This window comes from Myotis daubentonii, chromosome 7 (assembly GCF_963259705.1).
Source record: "Myotis daubentonii chromosome 7, mMyoDau2.1, whole genome shotgun sequence".
In the NCBI taxonomy this organism is placed as follows: domain Eukaryota; kingdom Metazoa; phylum Chordata; class Mammalia; order Chiroptera; family Vespertilionidae; genus Myotis; species Myotis daubentonii.
The window spans coordinates 11,233,618-11,257,134 of NC_081846.1; the positions used below are offsets into that span (position 1 = coordinate 11,233,618).

Consider the following 23,517-nt stretch of genomic DNA (forward strand, 5'->3'; position numbering starts at 1 on the left):
GTCAGTTCTTTGCCTTCTTACCTTTGCATTTGTTTTTCCCTTTACATCTGACACGAAATATCCACCCCCACTCCATTCCACCCTCTAGACATTAACTCTTACTCATTCTTTCAGGTTTCAGAAACCCATGTAAGAGGGTTAGTCTACTGCTGTATTTTCCATAACGACTTAAAGCACTTACTGCACTTAATTATAAACAGAAGTTTGGCTGTCCATGTCTCCAAGACTTTTGCTCACTGCTCTATTCCCAGTGCTGAGTGTAGTAAGTACCTAACCATAGTGGCTTTCAGTTGATGTTTGTTGAGGGAATAATAATGAAACTTTACCTTACAGTTAGTGTGTTTATCTTATCCCATAGTATTGTAAGCTTTTAAGATAATAAACATTGGCGTTCCAATTTCTGCTCTTCCACTTAATTCTGTAGGCATGAAAGCCAGTTTTCACATTCATAAATTGGCCCTCGGGGGTTATTAGAAAAGGTAAAAATGAGCAGTGGCAGCATTTTTGAGTAATTTGGTAATTAATTTCTCAAGGTGATTGTTTTGAAAGACAGAGTTCATTTGGATGTATGTTTTTGTGGAATTGTTTAAATGCAAACAGGATATATTGTTGATTCTTACCCCAACTACATATAATTTGTCATAAACTTTATGTTAAAATCACATACTTATATGTTTTGTTTATTAAAAAAACACATTAGGACTAAAAGAAACACTTGTAATGGGTAAAGTTTTAAAGTTCATAAAGTAGATGCTAAGTTAATAAGTAGAGTGGCCCAGCAGATGGGAAGAAGTATGAAGATAGGGCAGAGTATGAAGTTGATAATCCTCACCAGGCCAGCAATCTTGTAAAATCCATTTGATTCCATCAGTAGGTTTAGAGAAAAAAATAGAAAATAAACAGATTGCTCAGAGAATTTCACAGAAACAATACTGGTACTTCATAAATAAGACTTTGTGCTGTTCATTAAAATGGGACAACTGATCAATGCAACTTTATTTGGTTTATTCTGTTGAGCTGTGCTCGTGTATATCAAGCATTTTAAAAGCTTTGAGTTCCTGAGTTTGGAGATAATATTTTAAACATTACTATATGTTGACACCTGAGCTGTGGAAGCAGATCTCAATAAAGAGATATTTAAAATATTTTAAATCACTCGTATATATTTACCTTGGAGAAATTCTGAAATAACCAAACTAAACACAAACATCTTCATGGATGAAGTTACCCAAAATTGTTGGTGATTTCTGTCCTGCTGATTTGGTAAGGTGCTATATTTAAGAAATTCATTGAGAGAAAGTAGCAGATTATTAAAATTTGACTTTTCATTGGAGTCATTCTAATTTTTATAAACTAAATATGGTTATAAGTATCCAAATTATTAATATTTCTGATAACCACTTCTTGGATAGTATATAAAGCCAAACTATATTATATTAGCATAAACAGGTTCCAAGGCTCAGTTAATTATTTTGGCTAAACTTTATTTAGCATCCATACACACTAACCCATGGGAAGGAGAAAGCCATGCTTGGAGATTGGAAACATTTATAGTTGGTGGAGGAATTCTCTTGCCCACTCATTTTTTTAAAGGTTATTTTCAAGTGTAGGTTTATAGTTCATGAACATAGAAGCTTAGCTTAGATAAGAAATACAGAACTTTGCATTAGGTGTAGTTTGTGATCAGCTTGGTACCTTCTTAGTTTCAGACACACCACCCCCACCACCACCTGCGGAAGAGCCAGTCTTTGACGAGTCCCCCCCTCCACCCCCTCCTCCAGAAGATTACGAAGAGGAGGAGGCCGCTGTGGTGGAGTACAGTGACCCATACGCGGAGGAGGACCCGCCCTGGGCCCCAAGGTCTTATTTGGAAAAGGGTAAGTGTCCGAGGGCGGTCTGGAGGGATGGGAAGAAATCTGCACATAGGAATGACATTCACTGGTACTAAAGAGAATTTTTTGTTTTACTGATGAGAAAAGTTTCGCTTATATTACATGTATATTCTTACTTAGATTACAGGTTTTATGGTTTTGAAAGCATGCAAGTAAAATTCTGTGACTGTTTGATTTTTTATTGATAGTTAACAGATGTTTCCTGTTGAGCATGCGCTTTACGCATGGTTTCTGTGAGATAAAAGTAAAAAAAAAAAAAAAAAAGGATTTTTCTGGAATGCCTCAGGAAGAGGAGGATTTCTTCAAATTATTAGTTGTTTCTGCCCCTGTGGTTTATAAAGTTTTCTTTTGTGGCATCTTTTATCAGATATTTCAGTTTAAGTATCTCCATATGAAACTTCCTTCCAAAGAAGAATGGTTTCTTCGTTTCTTTACAAAATAGTATTGGGCATTTCTTTCATTGAAAGTTTCTCTGAATATACTAGCAAGCCATGCCATGGTGTTTTTGGGACACAAACTTCCAAATCTTATCAGTACTAATCAGCTCAGGAAAAAGGGTGCTGTCAGGCAGGAAGTTTTAAGGAAATTAAAGCTACTCACTGATTTCAAAACTGACCCCACATTTAGAATCACCTGGGGAACTTATATTAAGAAATGGTAGACTTGCACTTCTGGTCAAAATAGAGCAACAGTAATTCGATTTACCCTCTCCCCTAAAACAGGAACCCAGAAAAAATTAAGGTAATGGTTGTGAATCAGTAGACAGGGTGGGCAAACTTTTTGACTCGAGGGCCACAATGGGTTCTTAAACTGGACCGGAGGGCCAGAACAAAAGCATGGATGGAGTTTTTGTGTGAACTAATATAAATTCAAAGTAAACATCATTACATAAAAGGGTACGGTCTTTTTTTTCAATAGTTTTATTCATTTCAAACGGGCTGGATCGGCCTGCGGGCCGTAGTTTGCCCACGGCTGCACTAGGCAGTGGTGGACTCTGACCGCAGAGAGAAGGAGCTCAAGGTGAGCCTGAGGCCCTGGCTTGCTACCTGGAGGCAGTTTCCAGGCCATAGTGCAAGGAGGATGTAACCAAACCGAGCGTGGGCGTTGACTTGTGTAGAGAAGGTAGAGATGAGAATTTTTGGAGGCCACAGAGGACAGAGCTCAGGAGATCTCCGGAAGGTCCCGTTGAGTCTAACTGAGCACTGATTTGTACATGTGTGTGAAGAAACGACCTGATATATTGAAAGAACAAAACCAGAAAGGACTAGGCAGAAAAATTACTGCACATGACACAGGCCTGGAAATAGTTCATGTTCCCAAACCCATCAGAATAGAAAGATGTGTGATACACAGGCTTAGAGAAGAGGCCTCAAAAGTGTGTCCCCTTAGTCATGGGGGCAGATTAGCCCTAGACGGGAGTGGCTGTGGACCGCCCTCACAGAGCTTACCGCAGACCTTTGAAAGATCCAACTGATTCCAAGTAACTTAACTGAGCTCCAGGACAAAATTCAACACTGTTCAACAAAAGCCAGTGCGCTAAAAAGTCAGGTTCACAGTGTCCAACGGCTATTCAATTGCAAGCCATGTAAAAAAGCAGGAAAATATGTAAGTTATAACTAAAAAGACAGTTAATGGAAATAGAACAGAAATGACCAAGATAATAGGATTACCTGGTAAGGGTGTAATATAGCTATTATAAATGCCACATATGTTCAAGAAGATAAAGGAAAACATGAACATAAGAGAAAACGAATGCATTTTTAAAGAAGAAAAACTCACTTTTTGGAGATTAAAAAATACAGTATCCGAAGTCACACTTCATAAAAAAAGATCAGCAACCTTGGCGGTATGACAATACAAACTATTCAAAATGAGGCATGAGAAAAAAACAAATACTAAACACAGTAATAGATATGTGAGATAATATCAAAGAGTCTTTTTTTGCAGAAGATCTCATTTAGGAAATCCTAAGCAATCTACAAAAAGCTGGTAGAACTAAAGAGGGTTACAAGGTCAATGTATAAAATTAATTGCATTTTTATACGTCAGCAACAGTTGGAGATTGAAATTTATAAAACTTTTGTAATACCATATGAAATACTTAGGGATAAATTGAATGAAATATATGAAAGACTTGCATGATGAAAACTAAAACATTAAGAGAAATTAATAAAAGTCTTAAAAAAATTTGAGAACTGGATGATGCTCTTTGATCATTATTGTTGAGACTGGTTTTCCCCAAAATGGTATACCAATAAAAATCCAGAAGTCTTATAGAAATTGACAAGACGATTCTAAAAATTATATGGAAATGCAAATGACCTAGTATAGTCAAAACAATCTGAAAAGAAGTCTAATGTTGGAGGAATTACACTACCTGACTTCAGAGTTCTAGTGGAAAGCTGCAGTGTTCAAGACTGGTGCTGGTGTAAGAACAGGAATATAAGTCAATAGACTAGAATATATAGAACCCAAATAATTCGGTGAGGAAAGGATAGTGTTTTCAACAAATAATGTTGAACAATTGGATATCCATATGCAAAACATGAACTTCCACCCTTACCTCACAATAGACATAAGTTAATTTGAAATGTATTTTGGATCTGAATGTAAAACCTAAACTATAAAAATTCTGGGGGAAAATGTAGGAGAAAAAACTTTATGTTTGGGGTCAGGAAAAAATCTTGTGGAGACCACATAAAAATACATGAAACTTAAACAGAAAAGAATTGATAAATTGAATTTCATTAATTAAACTTTTCTTCAAAGACACTGTGAAGAAATGACAAGGCGAGCCATATTAGCCTGGGAAAAATATTTGCAAAATAATTCACTAAGGTGACAACTGGTAGGGAAAAAAATTTGAACACATTTTACCAAACAGACACATGAATTGCAAATAAGCACATTAAAAGATGCTCAGTATTAAAATACGCTTTTTATTGATTTCAGAGAGAGCAAGAGAGAGGGGGAGAGAGAGATAGAAACATCACTGATAGGAGAGAATCATTGATTGGCTGCCTCCTGCACACCCCCTACTGGGGATTGAGCCTGAAACTTGGGCATCTGCCCTGGCCTGGAATTGAACCCTGACCTCATGGTTCATAGGTCGACTCTCAACCACTGAGCCACACTGGCCAGGCAAGATGCTCAGTGTTAGTTCTGAGGGAAATGCAAGTTAAAGCCACTGTGAACCAAACTCAGTACCACTACACACCCTTTAGAATGGCTACAATTAACGCTGACAACACCAAGTGGGAGAGAGAGCGGTGCAGTGGGAGCTCTTACACATGGTTGGTAAGAATGCAACATGTCTCAGTCACTTTGGAAAACAGTTGGCCGTTTCTTATGAGGCCAGACATACACCTACCAGCTGATCTGGCCTCCTTCCTGTAGGGGTTACTTACGAGGAGTGACGATTGTGTTCACACACAGACTTGAATGTTCATAGTTGCCAAAACCTGGAAACAACCCAAATGTTTTTAAACTGGTGAATAAATTAATTGTGGGATATATCCATCTATTCAATGAAATACTGTTCAGTGAAAAGGAACTCCTGTTATAAGCAACAATGTGGACAGATTTCAAGTGTTACCCTAATGAAAAAGGCCAAAAAGACTCTTACTTTATGACTCCATCTACATGAAATCTAGATCAGTGGCTTTCAGGGACCGGTGCTGGTGGATGAAGGAATTCACACCGGGGCATAAGGAAATTGGGGGGTGATGGGCATGTTGTATCTGATGATTGTGGTCGTCGTTATACATTCATCATATATACAGGTGCATACATTTGTGAAAACTCATTGAATTCTGCAATTAAATATGTGTGTTTTGTATCTAAATTAATACCTCAGTAAAGCTGTTTTTTAAGGGGGGAGAAAAGAGCCCAAGGTACTAAACTAGGCTGTGGCCTTAGGCATTGACATGTTTTACAGATTCCTTAGCTGATTTTAACACTGTCCTAGACAAAGTGATACCATTCCAGCCGTGGAAAACTACCTCAGTTATTCCTTAAGAGAAGAGCGCGATGAAGTTTTGCTTTCTAAAAATTGACTCTTTAGTGAACATGTTGTAAAAATCTGGAGAGATTTGTGAGAAGAAAGTAAGTTTGTTTTGAGTCTAAGGAACCCTGTAAAGTTGTAAAGAACATGCCTGAATTGTTCCCTAAACTGTTTTTAAAGGTTTGGCTTATTTCTGTTAAGTTCAAATCTTTCAAAACATGAAAACCAAATAAGCTCTTCCTTACTCTTTCTGGCAAAACAAAAACATAACCAACCGTGTTCAGCTTATGATGGCTCTTTTGCTTGTGTGTGTGTGAATGTTAAGGTGTTGCCTACTGACTTGTTTTGCTATCTTAGACCTTAGGACCCGATCTTAACCCTGCCTGCACATATGAGTCACTGAGCGAGTGTTTAATACGTCTGCCCCTCCAGGCCTATTAAATCAGAATCGGTGGGACTGTGTCAGAATTTTTAGAAATTCCTCAGGTAATTCCAGGGTTGAGAGCCACAGCCATAGGAGGCTTATTGTAACCCTTGATTACGGCCCGTCATGTGCCTGGCATAATGTAAGACTTAACCACATATGTAAGATAGTTTCCCCATCTTGCAGACTAGAAAATGATGTTAAAAGGTAATTTGTTATAGAATATAACAGAAAATGTTAGTGTCAGAGAAAAGACAGTATATCTTAATAGTTACTAATGATAATAAAAGCTAACGTTTCTATGGGCTGTTTAACATATACAAGCTCCGGGCTGGGTGTGTATGTGCATTGCCTCACTCAATAGAACAGTGCTTTGAGGTGTTAGCACTATGCTCGTTTCCATTATACAGGTGAGGAAAAAGGAGTTTAGGGACGTTCATGTGTTCTGTGAGCTAATAACTGGTAGAGCTGGCATTTGACCTCCGTGGTATAACTGCAGAGCACACATTCTTAGCCTTTCCTACGCGGGGGCTTTGGCAGACCTGGGATTGATTGAGTCTTGGCTCTACAGTTCACTAGCATTAAATTCTTCTGTCCCTTCCAAGCCATCTGTTCTTGTATTCCTCCAGCTCAGTGATAGAACTTCTTGGTAGAAGTATCAACAATGTATGGTCATTTATCAGATTACATTTCTGTCCTCATAAGACTATGACCGTTTGTCTTGTTCATCTTCCTATCTCTAAAAATCAGCATGAATGCTCCATTAATGATTGTCAGAAAATGAAGAGTTCCATTCATTCTGTCTGGGGATCCCAGGAAGCTTATCAGAGGACCTGGCATTTGTGATGTGCCCTGAATATGAAGATTTTCTCAGGCAGAGAGGGGAGCGAGCAAGGGCCTCCAGGCCGAGGGGTCCTAAGTGAAGGCATGGCTGTTTAGCATGGTGAGCGGTGCAATGTGCAAGAGGACGTGGGTGGGTGTAGGGAGAGGGGGCCTGGGGTGTGCGTGTAGGAAGTTGTAATTGGGATGGAAGTCCTCGAGTACCATGCTGAGATGTTTGAATCTTTTTCCCTTTTTAAAAAATCTAATGAAAGAAAATTGTGGAAGATTTTTACGCAGGTTAATGATAAGTTCCCATGTATTATATCCTAACTTAAAAACAATTACCTGATGACAGTGTAGAGTACATTAGAAAGGAAAGCAGGGCCCTGGCCGGTGTGGCTCAGTTGGTTGGAGCTTCGTCCTGTACACCAGAAGGTTGTGGGTTTGATGCCCAGTTGGGACATGTGCGAGAGGCAACTGATCAATGTTTCTTGCTCACATCGATGTTTCTTTCTCTTTCTTACTCCCTTCCTCTCTCTAAGATCAATTAAAATTTTTTAAATAAAAGAAAAGAAGCAAGTAGGAGTTGGAAGACCAAGTTGGATACCTTTCTAAGGAAGAGCTGAGGACCTTAGCTACAGCAGTGTGAAAACCTTGTTCCCATTCATAAGTTGGAAGCATTTTCTCATGTGGCACTGCCACTCAATTCTTTTACCTCCTTCTGAGTTACTTGCCAAAAGTAAAATAATGTTCCATCTTTAAACATGTTTTACATGTCAGCTGATAACTCCATTAGTCTTAATGTTTGTCTAAAGCAGCAGTTCTCAACCTGTGGGTCGCGACCCCTTTGGGGGTTGAATGACCCTTTCACAGGGGTCGCCTAAGACCATCGGAAAACACATATATAACTACATATTGTTTTTGTGATTAATCACTATGCTCTAATTATGTTCAATTTGTAACAATGAAATTGGGGGTCACCACAACATGAGGAACTGTAGTAAAGGGTCGCGGCATTACGAAGGTTGAGAACCACTGCTCTAAAGGAATGGAGCCACCTAACTTTCACTTGTAAAAAGTTGGGTTATTCAGTGGAGTAATTCTTTTTCAATATCACACGAAGATTTTGAGTTGTTTCTTTGACACCCAGAAGTCTTTTATACTTTAAAACAGTACACTGTACTAACAAGTAGGAGAATGATAGAGAGGAAATGAGAACTTTTGTGACTGATGCCTGGCTGAGGTATCATCTCAGGTCAGTTTTGGAAGCAATATTTATAAAACTTGGGACTCTAGAAGGAGTTTCCCCCAATCATCTGACACTCATACTGCATGGAAAGTCTTCAGGTCCCCCTGGGTTAGGTATATTCCATAAGAAGACAGCTGCTGACAGACGGGCAGCAAGCGTGACGCTGGAGATGATGCAGGTGTTGGTTTTGAGCTTTAGGAGGTGGAATTAGCAGGACTTAGGGACAGTCTCATTTGAATTATTTTTTTCATTGGGTTTGCATTTTGGTAAGCATCGAGTGTTAACTAAGAGTGATAAAGATTAGGTTGACTAGAAATAGTAAAGACTTTACATATCTTGTTTTCTTTTACTTTTATAGTTAAACTTTTTTGTCATTTAATATATATTTGTGTTTAGGGGTTTGGTTATGTTTTGAGAAATACACACTAATTTCCTCCTAGGCCTCTCTGAAGTATTTTCTGACATTTAACAGATCACTCTAATGGCAAAAACTCAGAGTTTAACAAAGCCATTTAGTTCTAAAGTAGGCCAGACACACGAATGAACTGGGGCAAGTTGCACCATATCATAAACTCCTATTGTAGTTTGTTTCTTATTTGAGGTTTAAAGTTACATGAGAAACAAAGTCAGTATATGCTTCTCAGAATGATGGGTAGATGGAGATTGTTGTTGAGTGAAATTCTGAGTGATATAAAAAGATACAGAGGATCTCTTTACAGAAAAGAGAAATCTGCCAGTCCAGCATAGCTCAGTGGTTGAGCATCAACCTGTGAACCAGGAGGTCATGGTTCAATTCCCAGGCAAGGCACGTGCCTGGATTACAGGCTCCATCCCCACTGGGGGGTGTGCAGCCAGAGAATGATTCACTCTCCATCATTGATGATTCTATCTCTCTGTTTCTCCCTTCCTCTCTGAAATAAGAAACAATATATTTTTTAAAAAAGGTAAATCTTCAAGTGGATTTGAGCACTAGGCTCTCCCAGTTTAAATAAACTGTTTAGGTAGATGCAACAGGAGCCTGAGGCTGTCCCAGATAACACCTAAAGGCCCCAGTTACCAAATTATTTAACCAAGAAAAGTTTCAGGAGCGCTTACAGGTACCTTGGTTTCCATGACACTTGTAGTGTGTTATGGGGATGTGTTAAATTGGTGGCATAAGACCCCATGTGTTTGGAAAGAGTACATATATAACGGACCCCCAGCGTTTGCACACAGAACCTGTGGGAACTCAACCACTATTGTACTCGGTGACTGGGCGTGGACTCCCGTATCCCTTTCGTTCATCTCATCGTCTCACTTGCCTCTCGCGGTGTGTCTCACTGCACTAGATCATTCTAATGTCGAAAGACGTGTTTTGACACAACAAGCTCAAGTGAATAGTCATCTTTCCCGATTCTGGGATTGTCGTGCCTCAGTGAGGTATTTCTCCATCGGCTGCTGAAAGGTAACTTCACTGATTTTTTTTTTTTTTTGCCATTTAAACTGCTTGGAGCCTATCCTCCCTAAGAAGATGGGATCCCGTTACACAGGACTGGGTATCAGGAAAAGAAGGGGTTTTGGTCTGTGTTTAGAAAGTCACTGTTTGAAGTGCTGTAAAAGTTGGGAAAGGATGGATATTCATTTGTTTGGTTCTATCTTTGTAGGAATATTATTTTTCACATCCTGTTTTTCCCCCTCTAGTTGTGGCAATTTATGATTATACAAAAGACAAGGAAGACGAGCTGTCTTTTCAGGAAGGAGCCATCATTTATGTCATCAAGAAGAACGACGATGGCTGGTACGAGGGAGTTATGAATGGAGTGACGGGGCTCTTCCCGGGGAATTACGTCGAGTCCATCATGCATTATTCTGAGTGAGCTCCGCCGCCGTTTCCCTCCCAGGAATAGGCAGGACTTCCCAGACTACCCCAAGGCCCTGGCCTTCCCCTCAGTGAAGTGAATGAAGGATACAAATGATAAAAACTACGTATGTGTTGTTGTTTTCAGTTTATCCCCCGGTATTAAAGCAAAAAGCAAACCTAATTGTGAACAAATGGATCTTTCTGTCATCATTTGTACTATGCTGAGCTGTCTGGATTGAAATAAAGTGACCATTTCTGAGTATGTCGAGGAATAACAGCATAACTGTAAAACAAATCAGGTTAAGACTGATTCAGAGCAAAATCTGGGATCTTTCTCAGGAATACTGTACACCGTGGGATATCTTCTGCAGAGCCTGGGGCACTGGCTGTTCTTCAGTGCCTGTGCCAAAGGGTTAGCCTGTGGCCTGCGTCCCCCACTTTCTTCCACCTGTATGAGGAGGGAACCGATGTTTGAATACCATACCGAACCATTTTTAGTTGTTTCCGAGGGCTCATTTCCTGCCACAGGTAAATTCTGCACACTCTCAGTACTTGCGCGTGCTAGAGTGAATGCTGAACTGACTTGCATCCCTTCATGTTTCTGTTTGTAGATGATGATGAAATGAGTCTCCCAACATTCTGAGGGTGGTTGGCAATGGCTAGTGTGACTTGAATGTGCTGCTGCTGCATGAGACTGCGTTGCACGAAGGGCCAGCACACCAGGTGTGTGACGCTGGCCGCGAAGGCGCTTAAGGTCCTGGAAAGATTGGGCTGTAGAAACTGCTGCCCAACAGGCATCCTAAGGCTTTGCCTTAGGCACTGGTTTGAGGAGCAGGATTTTGGAAGTTAGACCAACTGTTTACTTTCACTATTGAGAAAAACATTCTTTTTGGGGAAAATAGCAGTTATTTTCAAATTTCTTGATAGTCACTGGGAATAAAAGGCTTGCTACTGTAATCTTGGTGATACTAATGGCCAGTGTTAGCTGCTGCTGAGTTGTTTACTCACTTGACTTTAGAAAAGGGAAATACTCGCTTGGTTTTGTGGTTGGTCTTGGAAGTAGCTTCCTTTGGTAAGAATTTGAACTTGTATTGCAGACTAAGAATAGTGGGGTAAGGCCAAATATTTATCCAATTACATAGATTAAAAACTGATAGGACTTTGCAATACAGCACTTTTTTTTTTATCTGCCCAATTATAGCTTCAAGTTCAGTGGAGTCGGTAAGTCAGATGGCTTCAATCATTTCTGTAATCAGTATAAGAAATGTTTTAAAAATCCAGGAGGGCTTTGCTGCTCAGCAGGTGAAACTCTGGGATGACGCAGCTCATGGTCAGGCCCACGCTGTGATGGGCTCTTCCCAGTCCCAGTGACTTGGCCGGAGGGAGCTTTGCCCGGCGACTTCCCTGTGCGGAGCTCAAAGGGGAGCGGTAATAGCTGCATATACAGTTGACCCTTGAACACCACCAACACGGGTTTGAACTGCACAGGTCCACTTACACGTGGATTTTTCAAGAAATATACAGTCGTCCCTCCGTATCCCTGGATTTTGCATCTGCATATTCAACCAGTTATGAATGAAAGCAGTATTTTCAATCTGCAGTTGGGAACCAGAGCTGTGGAGAACCAGCTGTGTGCATTGTTTTGTCATTTTGTATAAGGGACTGCGACATCCAAGGATTTTGGGGTGTGTGTGTGTGTGTGTGTGTGTGTCTGTCCTGGAACCAGTCCCCCTCAATAAAGAGGGCTGACTAGTAGAGTTGTGGGGAGTCAGGTTATAGGTGGATTTTCAATGGCCTGGGTCTCAGGGTCCCTAACTCCTGTGCTGTTCAAGGGTCAACTGTGCTTCCCATGTAAGCCTGGAACATGAACTAGTGCAGAGAGAGGACTTGACTGAACATGGACGTGGTGTAGTGTGCGAGGGAATTCAGATGGTGCAGGCAGAACATTCCAGTCGTGAGTCTGTCAGCACAGAACGTCACCATTTTACTGAGACCCAGATACACAGGTCCCTTGTCAAGACTTTTTGTTGTAAAGTTGAAGGCCCCCCCCCACACATACATTGCAAGTCAGCTATTTTGCCTTTAGCTCTTTAACACTTTGAATTTGGCTTTGCCTCCATGTTTTCGTGAGGTCATCCCAACATCCTTTATCCTGTTTCCCTTTGAAGTAATGGCCTTGAGTGTCCTCTGAGCTGTCGGCTTCGTTATGAACCCAACCTATACTACACTTGGACAGATTACGCTCTTTTTGGTGTTGGTGTATAACTAGGAAAATCTTTAAAATTAGATGTTCCAATTATTTATTTAAATACCTTTTTGCTGAGAAAGCTTAGTGGATTTAATAAGAAGGAATTTTGAAATTCAGCAAATAGTTCCATACCTCACACCGATGGCAGACAACTGTGCAACCAGAGTTGGTGGCGGCTGCTTGCCTGTTGGACTGAGGCGAGCAGAAGATGCTGGTGGTGATGGCCGGCAGCAGGGGATCCACGGGTCAGCTGACTTTTTCCTATATTATTTAATACTAATTGTGTGATTTTAAAAAACGTTTGATTTTCTGCATACTTTAAATTTTTGTACAGTTTGATTTCCATATATTGTCTTGGAAGGATACTATGTAACGATGGGCCAGGCCTACAGTAATGGGAGACTTTTAATGTATGTGATATTTTATAGGTTGCATGCTATTAATAGTCTGTGACGGTAGTATTTCTTGTTTTATTGTCAGTTTCCCCATTTATCTTTTTATAAATGAGATGAGATAGTGGGCAGTAGGAATTCCAAATGAATGTAGAAATCTCACATGCTACATAATATTGTGGCAAAGGGGATCCAAGTCTAAATCTGCTGACAAGCAAACAACATTATCAGGATAGAATCTAATGGGAGAGGGAATTTTTTTTTTCTTTTTGACTTGCTGTCCATTTCCTGTTTTCTTAAAAAAAAAAAAAAAAAGGAACAACTTTTAAGTCACTGCTTTTAATTAACTTATTTTTTGGTACAGTTGTTTGAAAGGCCATGGTGGTATAAATCAAAATACTTTTGTCTCTGACCTAATGGCCAAGGCAGTAAATCAGAAACAAAAAGTATCAACGTGTCAAGATCTAGACCTAAGAGATTCCGCCTGCTGTGTTTAAAATAAATAGGGATCTTTTCTTCAGTATTTTCCATCTTTTGGCTATTTGCTGTCTATCTCCCTCTGGGCCACTGTAGAGTTTGCAAGGGCCTGCTACTGTGCTGTGTATTGCTAGAGGTCACCAGGTGGGGCGTTTTTCCCTCCGTCCTTTCCCCTTCTGCTTGTTTATTACCCAACTAGAACGTCTTGTTCACCTTCCCAGGGATTTCTGTAATGTAGCTGTGCTCCTTGGCAGTCTCAGGTTGATTGAAGATGATTTGAGAGGCCTCAAAATGATGGTAGTTGGCTTTTATCCTTTCGTGTCCGTTTTCTTTTAGCAGGTTACCATTCTGCATTAGGAACTATTTTCAAATTATTTTATTTCTGCTCAGTGGAGAGCAGGGCCCCCTTTCCCTTTGAAAAGGATTCAATGGAGGAATTGGCAGGTGACTGCCCAATCCTGAAAGAAAGGGGACCTGCCTGAATCACTTCTGAACTACTCAGACCAGAAACGCTTGATTGGTGATTTCCCTCACATGATTTATTTAGGATCATAGCTTTAGAGCTAGAAGAGATTGTAGTTCAGTCTCATTTTACTGAAGAGGTTAGATGGTTCATTTCAGATAAGAGCTAATTAATAATGGTAGTTTCTGACTGCCGCTCGTTACTATTTCTAGTGTCTTAAATGAATATGCTGTATGTTTCTTCAAAAATTAAGATTCTCCTGGATGTCTTCAGGAAGATACTTGAAAAGCTATTATTTCAGTTAATACCACCACAGTATTCGTTCAAGTAAACTTGTTTAAAGGCGTGTACTAACTGCAACCTTAATAACTACTCAGTACAAATGGCCTTTTCCATTAGGTGGATGTAGCAGAAATGTTCTTTCAGCACTGGTAGGAGCACAGCAAGCAGCCTTATAAAACAGGCTTTCGTTAAACAGACATTGCGTTCATTACCTTAGATTTACTTCATGCTGATTTTTGTTCCTATTTCTTATTGAGAATCGATCACATAATTCTTTAAAGGACAAATAATCCTTGCTAAATATCTTGAGATTTTTTTTCTTTAGTAAACAAAAAAACATCCCAAAACCAAAAAACTTATTTTCACATTAAAATGGAAATGTCTTTTGCAACTTCAGAATGCTATGAAAAAGCAGTTTTTATAATATTTTGTGTCCCTGAAACTTTTATCTTAACTAAATGGTTTACAAAGAAAAGGTAAACAATGTGATCTGGCCAGTTGTACTTTTAGCTCCCAGAGAGAAGGTTGGTGGTGTGAGTAAAAGCCACGCAGGAAAGCTGAGGGAGCATCGTTGCCGGTGATGTTCGTGTGCGCCATTAAACCACCTCCGTGCGTGGGGAGCATTCACTTCTTAATTTTGAAATTGTATTTGGAATTGTTGCTGTGTACTAAGAACTGACCTAAATAAAATTCCACAAAGTATCTAAGTGTTTTGTGAATTATTTATGCAAGTAACCTCCTTTCTTTCTAAGGTGGTATGTAACAAGTGTGGAGAGAATCCTTCCCGTTGCTCCAAACCAGCAGCTCCTTTTTAGTAAGTCTTCAAACTTCAAATATTTAAAATGTTGAGCCTTAAAAGAATTTTAATCTCTGTGAAATTTCTTTTCTTCAAGACAGCTGTTTTCTATCACTATTTTTGCTGTAGGTGGACCTAAAGTTTTATGATCACTTTTCCTCTAGTTTCGGTAAATGATAAAGTGATTTGTAAATACACCTTTATGCATACCTTGACATAGCAGTCCAACATAATTGTGATACCAAAGTTTTGAACAAAAAGGATCCCTTTTGTACTAGTTTGTACTTCTGTTTAAAAGAAAAAAAACATCTATTTAACAACCAAAGCGTCCTAGTTTGTGTGCTTAAAGATTAACCAATTGAACACTTCAAATTGTATTTCACTTTCACACTTAATTTGTTCTTACTGCACAACCTACTTAGGGTACCCCAACATAAATAGCAAAACCAGGTTCTTAATGGTGCCGATCCACAAACAGTCAAGTGAAGTCCCCATGTTTAAACGAAATCTATGAATTATTTTTATTACGGGTTGGGTAAGCTGACATGGTGAAAACATGTAACTGGAAAACAAATTTACACTGACTGACTACTGTCCTAAGCCATTACAATACTTCACTGGCAAGAGTAACTTGGAAAATAACTTAATCTAGCAGTAGAACAAAAACATCGTCAGTAGTACTGAATATATCTCTCTCATATATATGTCTATATATATCTATAGGTTTGCACAATCAGGGAGCAAGGCACATAATGAAATGAGAGCGTACATTTAAACAAGAAAATAATATCAACAAAGCTGAAAGAAAAATTGTAACTTCATCTTCACCGAGCTGTGCATAATCATTTGAATAATGTCCTCTATCGGCTACTTTATAATGCAGTTCCTTTTGTCTTCTTTTCATGCTTTAAAAAAGTACATTCCTATGTTGTATCTATTTACTTATTTATAGCAAAGCTTCCCACAGCCTACATGTCAATGTGAGCCTTGATTTAACTTTTTAAAGAAATGGGAAGAGAGGGAGCAATCCCAGTTATATATTATGTGCAATTTTCCTTTAAAATAGTAAACAATGTTTTTACACCATTTAGCACAAGCTAATGATATTTTATTTTAAATGTACATTTCTATAAAAGGAGTTCACTAGTGACTGACAATAAAATTAAACATCATTTGAAACATTCCAGTTAATGCTTACCTTCTAGGAGAGATTATTTACAAGTAAAGGAAAAATATAGAGACGGCAATCATGGAAAATGGCAGTTTTTGGTATTAGGTTACCATAAATTCAACAGTGGAAACAGTGGATAGTTCCAAAGATGCTGAGGTTTTCCCCTCTAAGTGCTGCAAGCATATTCTGCCTAAGAAAGCTTCAGCATTTATGAGCTGAGCTAGGTGTCAACAGCCGTCTGTGACCAACACACTCACTTCTGTCTTTGGTAGAAAGCAGCCAGTCCTCGTTAGGCAGATGGCGCCATCTCTTGTGAGATAGTGACTTTTTCTATTTTTGCATAAACTAGAAATACCTTCCTTTTCACTAGCACCTCAAAATTTGCTTGTTAGGTTTTTTTTAATGCTATTCCTCCCAAAGAGTTCAAGGCACTGGGGATTATAGCAGATACTGTTTTCTCTTCAAAACGGTTCATTACTCGAACAAGCGAAGGGCAAACCAATTGGAGATTTTTCCCTCTTTTTATCAAGTATATTGTTTGCTTATTTTTGTTTAGCAAGTTTATTTTACAGATAAATATCAGATTTCTCTTACATATAGACCTTCCAAGTATACAACAATAATGGAGCACTTAGTTAAGGGATAGGCCAGTAAGGTGTAGAAATGTACGTCTCTTGAATTTTTAAAGGAAAATAAATCGTAAAAGATAGTGGGATATTTCTGTTCTACTCGCCTCTCTGTGGATCAGATCTCAATCTTATGAGCAGTCCCATATCTCTGCAGGATCAGGGATATCCTGCTTTATACAAATGATGTAAAGTGTATAGAACAAAACACAAAAGTGCCAAAAGGTGCTTGCAACCTAAAGTGATTTTTAGAGATAGAATCCTCTCATCAAGTGTATAAATCCAAATTATTCCTATTTCACTTAAAGCAAGTCAGGGTGATTCAGGTTTACTTGGTCTAAATGTGAATAAAATCTGTGAGATTACATCAGTTTTCTAAACATCTATAGATGACATGTTTTAAAAATTTGGTAACATAAAATTAAGAAAAGTTTTTTACGCATTTAAAAATTTTAACATAACGCGTTTATATTTTTAAAATAAAATTACTTTTAAGAGAAGAAGGAAGGCGACAAACAGTTCTGTTGGTGACCTGATAGTCAAATCAAACCAATCCACATCATTACCTGAGAATTTTTTCAGGCTAAATTTATGACATCACATTTCTGACACAAGCTTATTAACAACTATTTTCCCAGGATAGCAGCTTCTGAAACTCTAATGGGATGCACAGCTCCTATGAACTTTGATCTGCGTTGTCGCTCTAATTTTATTTAAACTTTCTTGATAACCTCAGCACTGTTTTCAGTGCAGTAAACTTACGTAGAGAGGGACTTCTAAGATAGTTCACAGCTCTTAGCAGAATATGCCCTCAGTGGCCAGCAGCACCTTGATTTCAGAGGACTGGAAAACACTGTGTCCACATTACTTTGTTTGAAATTTTCTGATTAAAATCGTGTCCTATAACTTGTAAGAGTCAGCAATCTTTCTCATTTTAAAAAGTCTCAAATTTTAAAAATCCAATTTATCGTTAAGTGGGCATCTGTAAAAACCTTAAGAATAGTTAAAAAAGAAAAAAAATATAGTTTTCCCAAGTGAGCATTATAGTAGCTAAGGGGAAAAAATGTATTTATTCGAGTAATAAAAGCCAAGCTGGTAACATTTCAATAGAGAGTAGCCAAACATTTATATTAATGCCTGTAAACCTGATCTAAGTTGTAGCTGACTTCAGAGTTGGTACCAAAACGTTAATTGTAGGGTGATTAGTGACACCCTCAAGTTAACCAAGTCACTAGCTCTAATAGACAACTGTCTGCACTGCCTTCCACAGATGTTCGTCCACATTCAGCACAGCCCAGGCAGCTGTCCGGCTTCCTTCTTTGACCTGGGGATTCTATGCTGTTGAGCAGGAGGCAGTGGAAGAAGGCACAGAACTAGTGTCATCTGGCAGTAGGGTTTACCATGCACACACCAGAGAAAATAATAAAAATAGTCTCAAAAACAAAACACCCACAAAACTTCATCCCAATAAAAATCCAAATTAAAAAACTCCATCAGGGAGCTAAAATACTGGAAGTATAATCTAAAGTGTTACTTGTTTATGATTCAGTTGTTTCACCATGACATAGATAACAGCCTTTTCCATCTTTGGAGAAATGTAAACAGCCTGTGGTCAGACATGCCAATGGATTGGGGTATAAATGACAGTTCCTCCCCGACCCAGCTCTCTCCTGGGTGTCCCTAGTGTTCTGCTCTTTCAGGAGAATGATGCACCAAAAGCATCAGTCTAGGAGGGCTGTCATCAGCACTGACACAGCAAGAAGTCCCAGGAAAGCCCGCACTGAAAAAGAACAGGCTGTACCTTAGGGTTCAAATCATTGATTGAGGGTACGTTACAAAAGTTGAAATTGTCCACCTTCATGTAAAAGTGACACCACCACAGTAAAAACCCCTAGTGAATATGTCATTGGATTCCTATTCCTAATAGCTCTTTTACTTCACAAATAAGGGTGATTCTTAGAATATAAAACTGCAGGCAGAGACTGGGAAATTATTTCACTCATGATTCACACTGAAGCTTGGCAATCTGTACTCAAATGTTATCCAAATTGCTGTGCATGCCTAAATCAACAATGCAGATGTGGTAAAGGTCACTTCATAAGCATAACGATATCAAGCACACAGACCTTGTGAACAATTGAAAAGACCCAAAAAGTATCTTTTAACACTAGAAAGACTGAAATTTAGTATATACCTATATTGCCCAAAAGCAGTCAAAATGACTGCATTGTGAAAGAATAATATCGGAGCACTCTTCACTTACGTTCCTTAGCTTTTCCAATAACTCACTTCTATTCGACATTTCTTTCATGAATTTAGGGCACAAAAGAAATAAACAACTTATTAGAACAAGTATCACTGCATAAAGATTCAAATAACAAGTACTAGTTTAGCTTATTGAGCAACTGCAACTTATCAAGTATCGACAATTTATCATGTACTTGTATGTTATCATGTGACGGTAATTGAAAAAAAATGAAAACTGTTATTTCAATACAGAGCCGAACTGGTCATATAAGAAATTTACTCAATTCAATAATAAGAGTCATAATTTCCCAAGCAGTCAAAATGACTGCTTTTGGGCAATATAGGTATAACACATATATATATATACCGGAAATGAAGGAGGGGGAGGTAACTACAATTGTTAATAAACGTATTTATATGTTGTATAAAAAGTCACAAAATTCTAAGACATTGTGTCCTTATACACATAATTGTTTTTCTAATTGAAATTAAAAAGCAGTCAAAATGACTTCCTTGGGCAATCTAGTGTTAAAGAAGCAGGGCTTTAAAAAATGCACAATGGTCTATGTTCTGAGTGCTCTACAAGCACATGAATATATTGAACAACATCCTGCAGACGTGGCAATGGAGAGGTAGGTGCCATTTACTCTGATGCAACCCTTCATTGGAGTGGGTTATATGGGTATCTGGACACTGCATACTTAACTTTCACTTACTCTCTAATTCCTATCTGCTCCACTGCATGGGCACATTTTTCCTTATGGGACAGTGTCAGGAGGTTTCTGCCCTGGTCATCCTTAGCCACAACAGGCAGACCTTCATTACAAGATTTGCTCACGTATTGCTCCTGGGGGAGCTAGTCTTTGTTCTTTTGTTTAAGAGCAGCTCTGAGACTGCGTTTTATTCCTAATGGTCAATTTATCACATTTTTCTCAGATACAAAAGAAAATTCACAGGGGAAAAAATACACACATGAAGTGTAGCATGAAGCACACAGGATTACTGAGTCAGAGCAATGATTTGTTATGCCTAACTGCACATGCATAATATGTAATGCCACTCACTGTGCTTGGACTACACTACTCCCCACCTGGCTGCAGCAGGCGTCTTCATTTCCCTCCCTCCATGATGGTCTCACACTTACAGAGATCCTTTGTATTACACATTACAATCCCTGTACAACCTGGTGAATGATACCTGCACAGGGGCCATTTGTTCCTTTTGTAATCACCCCGACCTTCTAGAGAGCAATATAGACGTTTCAGAAGGTGATCTGTTTTCCATGATGATGCACTATATTGGACATAGGATGGGAATACTTGATATAGCAACGCTTACAGATCCCTAAGATCAACATCTACCTAAAGCACACACTTAGAAGATAACTAGTGACCCAAAGACATCCTGGACTGAGCATTGCAGGGCACAATGTCAGATAGTTCTTACATGAGTCAAAGCAAGGATCGTGAAGCCACGCTTGATGAAGCTTCACAGAGCCCACGGAAGGATTCCAACAGCATAAAAACACCCAAGATTACAGTACTACATTATCCACGTGTTGTAGGCAAAGAGCTTACCTGTGAGAACACGTCCCAGGTTCAGCGGTCACTGCAGCTGCACTGCAGCTGGAATGGTGGTTACTGCACAACCGTGTAGTGACTGAAATTCCCCCACACCGCACTGTTGACCCGTTCTATGAAGCTGAGAGTTTCCTGATTAAAGTGCCCCTTTATGTACAGTAATGAAGTGTCAATCAAGCAGTTCTAACTTCAGCCAACCGGGGAAAAACAAAAGCCCTACTGAGGCACCAAACGTCGTGGCTGTCTTCTCAAACTGAGAAACAGCACATTGTACGTGTACTCCTCAGGACATAGTAACATGCACAGGTAGCCGCACATGGAGACTTACAATATACCTTCTAAAGTCATCAGAAGTTGTTTTGGTCCAATCCACATGACAGATAATAGAAATCTCAAGGGAAAGGACACATCCCCTTCCACGCCTCTTGTGCCCAAAATACACAAAACCCACTTTCAGATTATGAAAGGGAATAAATAGAATCACTCCCAGCTATATATACGCATATATATATATACACACACTTACATACACACACTGTAGAGGTATGTACACATACACGCACACAGCTGGACACTACCTGAATAACATACCAGAAGGCTCCGACACCTGAATTCCTAGATGACCAGGCGAGCTGATTGTAGAACTGATTACAGAAACCATGACAGTAAAGACCTGCGGTAGCTACCAGTCTCTGGAGAGCTTGGTGTTCTGGTCTCTCTTAGGGGGGGTGGGAGGGGGTCCCCTCCGCAAGGTTGCATAGCCTGATATGTGGCTGCCTCCGTAGCCAGCTTTCCGCTGATCAGAAAGCAGTTCCGGGGGAGGCGGGGGCAATGCCATGTCGTCCATGGTGGCCGTGGGTTCTGCTCTGGACGCGCGGGAGGAGGAGAGCGAGCCGTGCCGCGTGATGGACTTGCGCTGCAGTGTCCGGTTGAGGTCGGCCAGGAACCCGGGCTGGACCCCAAGGCCGGCTTTGGGGGAGCTGGGCACGGCGGCCGGCGGCTCCGAGGGCTCCCCCGGGGTGAGGCGGGTGCTGTCGTTCCGTTTGGGCCGCGTGGGCGGCGGGGCCTTCCGCGCCGCCGGCTTGGACCATGGCTGCGGCTGCGGGCTGACCACGGCCACCTTAGGAGAAGCGGCTCCCAGGAAGGCCGCGGGGATCTCTATGGGGGGCGGGGGGAGCTCCACCTCGGGGGGCGGGGGCGGGAAGTCAGAGTCGGACGGAGGAGAAGGGAACTCCCCCACGGGGTCCTTGCCACGCGGACTCAGGGCCGCGGCCTTGGCTGCCGCGCCCGCCTGGGCGAGGACTCCAGGGAGGTGGACTCCGGAAAGGTTCAGCTTCCCAGGTTTGGGGGGCGCCGCAGGCGGCGGCGGGGCGTCCTTGCTGGGAGACCCAGAGGGTTCTGCGGGCGGCGCGAACTTGCTGACCAGACTGTCCACCGAGGGCCTCTTGGGCTCGGGGGGCGCCGCGCCACCGCTGGACTTCATGCTGGAGTTGCGCTGCGGGGTCGGCGGCGGCTTCTTCGCCCCGGGGCTGGCCGTCTTGCCCGCCTTCTTGCCGGGAGACCCGCTTCTGTCCGGGGCGGGGGCGGTGGGGGTGGCTGGCGGGGGCGGGGTGGGCGGAGGCGGGGTGGGCGGGGGTGGCGGTGGGGGAGGCGGGGGGAACACCAGGCTGCTCTCCGGGGGCGGCGGCGGGAAGTCCGGGGAAGGGGCAGGGACGGGGCTGGGCTGCCACTTGGGCTTGGCTTTCACGGCGGGAGGGGACTGCGGGGCCACGTGCGCGGGGACCGGCTTCGAGGGCTGCGGCTCCGCGGGCGCGGGCGGCGGGGGGAACTGGCTGGCCATCGCCTTCACCACCGAGAGCCCGGGGGACGGCGGGGCGGGCGGCGGCTTCCCGCCGAAGCTCTGGTGCTTGGGGAGCGTGGGCGGGGGTACGGGACCCGGAGGAGCGGCTGGAGAGGGCGGGATGTGGGGGAAAGCCGGCTTTTTTGCGGGGGGGACGGGGGGAAGAGGAGTAGGGGGCACGGCCTGTGTCACCACGGGGGGCGCCGTCTTGGTGACGGTGGGCGGCATGGTCACCAGCGGTTTGGGAGGAGCTTGGGGAGAGGCAGGCGGCGGGGGTGGGGGGGTGGGAGGGGCCGCCTGAATACCGTGCGGGACAGGATGAATCTTCAGTGGAGGCGGCGGGGGGCTGAACTGTGGGAGGGACTGGGCGCAAGGCACGGGTCTGAGCTGGGCCATGGCCGAGCCAGGGGTGGGGGCCGGTGGAGGGGGCGGGGGTGGGGGCACAACTCCGTTGGGGGGCACCGGGATCTGAGGCTTTGCTGGCTGTGAGGTCGAGGACAGAGACTGCATCACCGAGGGTGGTGGGGGCTTAAACAGGGGTCCTGAATGCTGAGAGGCGTTCTGCAGCCTGGTGATTGTGCTGTACTTGACAAACATTGTGGCTGCTGAGCCCCCAGAAGGTGCAGATTGACTGGGCAGAGGAGGGGGAGGGGGAGGCGGGGGTGGAGGTGGAGGAGGAGGGGGTGGGGGTGGGGGTGGGAGAGGAGGCGAAGGCTGGGAGGCTGTGTGGGGGCTGACTAGTTTAGGTTGTGGGGATAAAGGGGGCATAAGTGAAGTGTAGGATCGATTCATAGAGTCCATTCTGGCCTAAAAGGAGTACAAAAGGGGGGGTGAGAGAAAACATAACAATAGTTACAGATGTCAGCTGTGAATGGGTAAAAATAAAAGGCAAGGACTCGGACATGCATGAAAAGGCGCAGCAGCTGTGACCATAAAGATGAGCAAGGCAGGAAGGCTAAAATCTGGCTCCCTGGGCAGCGAGGGCGCGGGGGAAGTCTGTTTATCCAACATTTTGAAACAGCTCGACTGCCCAACAGTCTAGGAACAGCTTCCTGCTGCAGTGCTGTCTGATGGAGGCAGGCTGTTCCAAGCGGGAGTCCGCCCTCTGAGCACTGCCCTACCCAAACTCTGGCAAGGGGAGGTGTGATGGCTGAGTTTTCAGTCC

General features: G+C 42.0%; 2 protein-coding genes across 42 annotated transcripts in view; one reads left to right on the forward strand and one right to left on the reverse strand.

The window, feature by feature from the left end:
• Nucleotides 1-14,794, forward strand: part of ABI2 (abl interactor 2) — a 67,279-nt gene extending 52,485 nt beyond the window's left edge. For 28 of the 36 annotated variants that reach the window (XM_059702845.1, XM_059702846.1, XM_059702834.1 and 25 more), the window contains 2 exons: nucleotides 1,704-1,877; nucleotides 10,071-14,794. In XM_059702845.1, coding sequence (XP_059558828.1) covers nucleotides 1,704-1,877; nucleotides 10,071-10,246 — 350 coding nt within the window. In that variant the 3' untranslated portion in view covers nucleotides 10,247-14,794. The remainder of the gene's footprint in view (nucleotides 1-1,703; nucleotides 1,878-10,070) is intronic. The other 8 variants (XM_059702862.1, XM_059702861.1, XM_059702867.1 and 5 more) reach the window with 2 other exon arrangements.
• Nucleotides 13,172-23,517, reverse strand: part of RAPH1 (Ras association (RalGDS/AF-6) and pleckstrin homology domains 1) — a 79,149-nt gene continuing 68,803 nt past the window's right edge. For 5 of the 6 annotated variants that reach the window (XM_059702826.1, XM_059702825.1, XM_059702824.1 and 2 more), the window contains one exon: nucleotides 13,172-23,159. In XM_059702826.1, the coding sequence (XP_059558809.1) occupies nucleotides 21,195-23,159 (1,965 nt within the window). In that variant the 3' untranslated portion in view covers nucleotides 13,172-21,194. The remainder of the gene's footprint in view (nucleotides 23,160-23,517) is intronic. The other variant, XM_059702828.1, reaches the window with a different exon arrangement.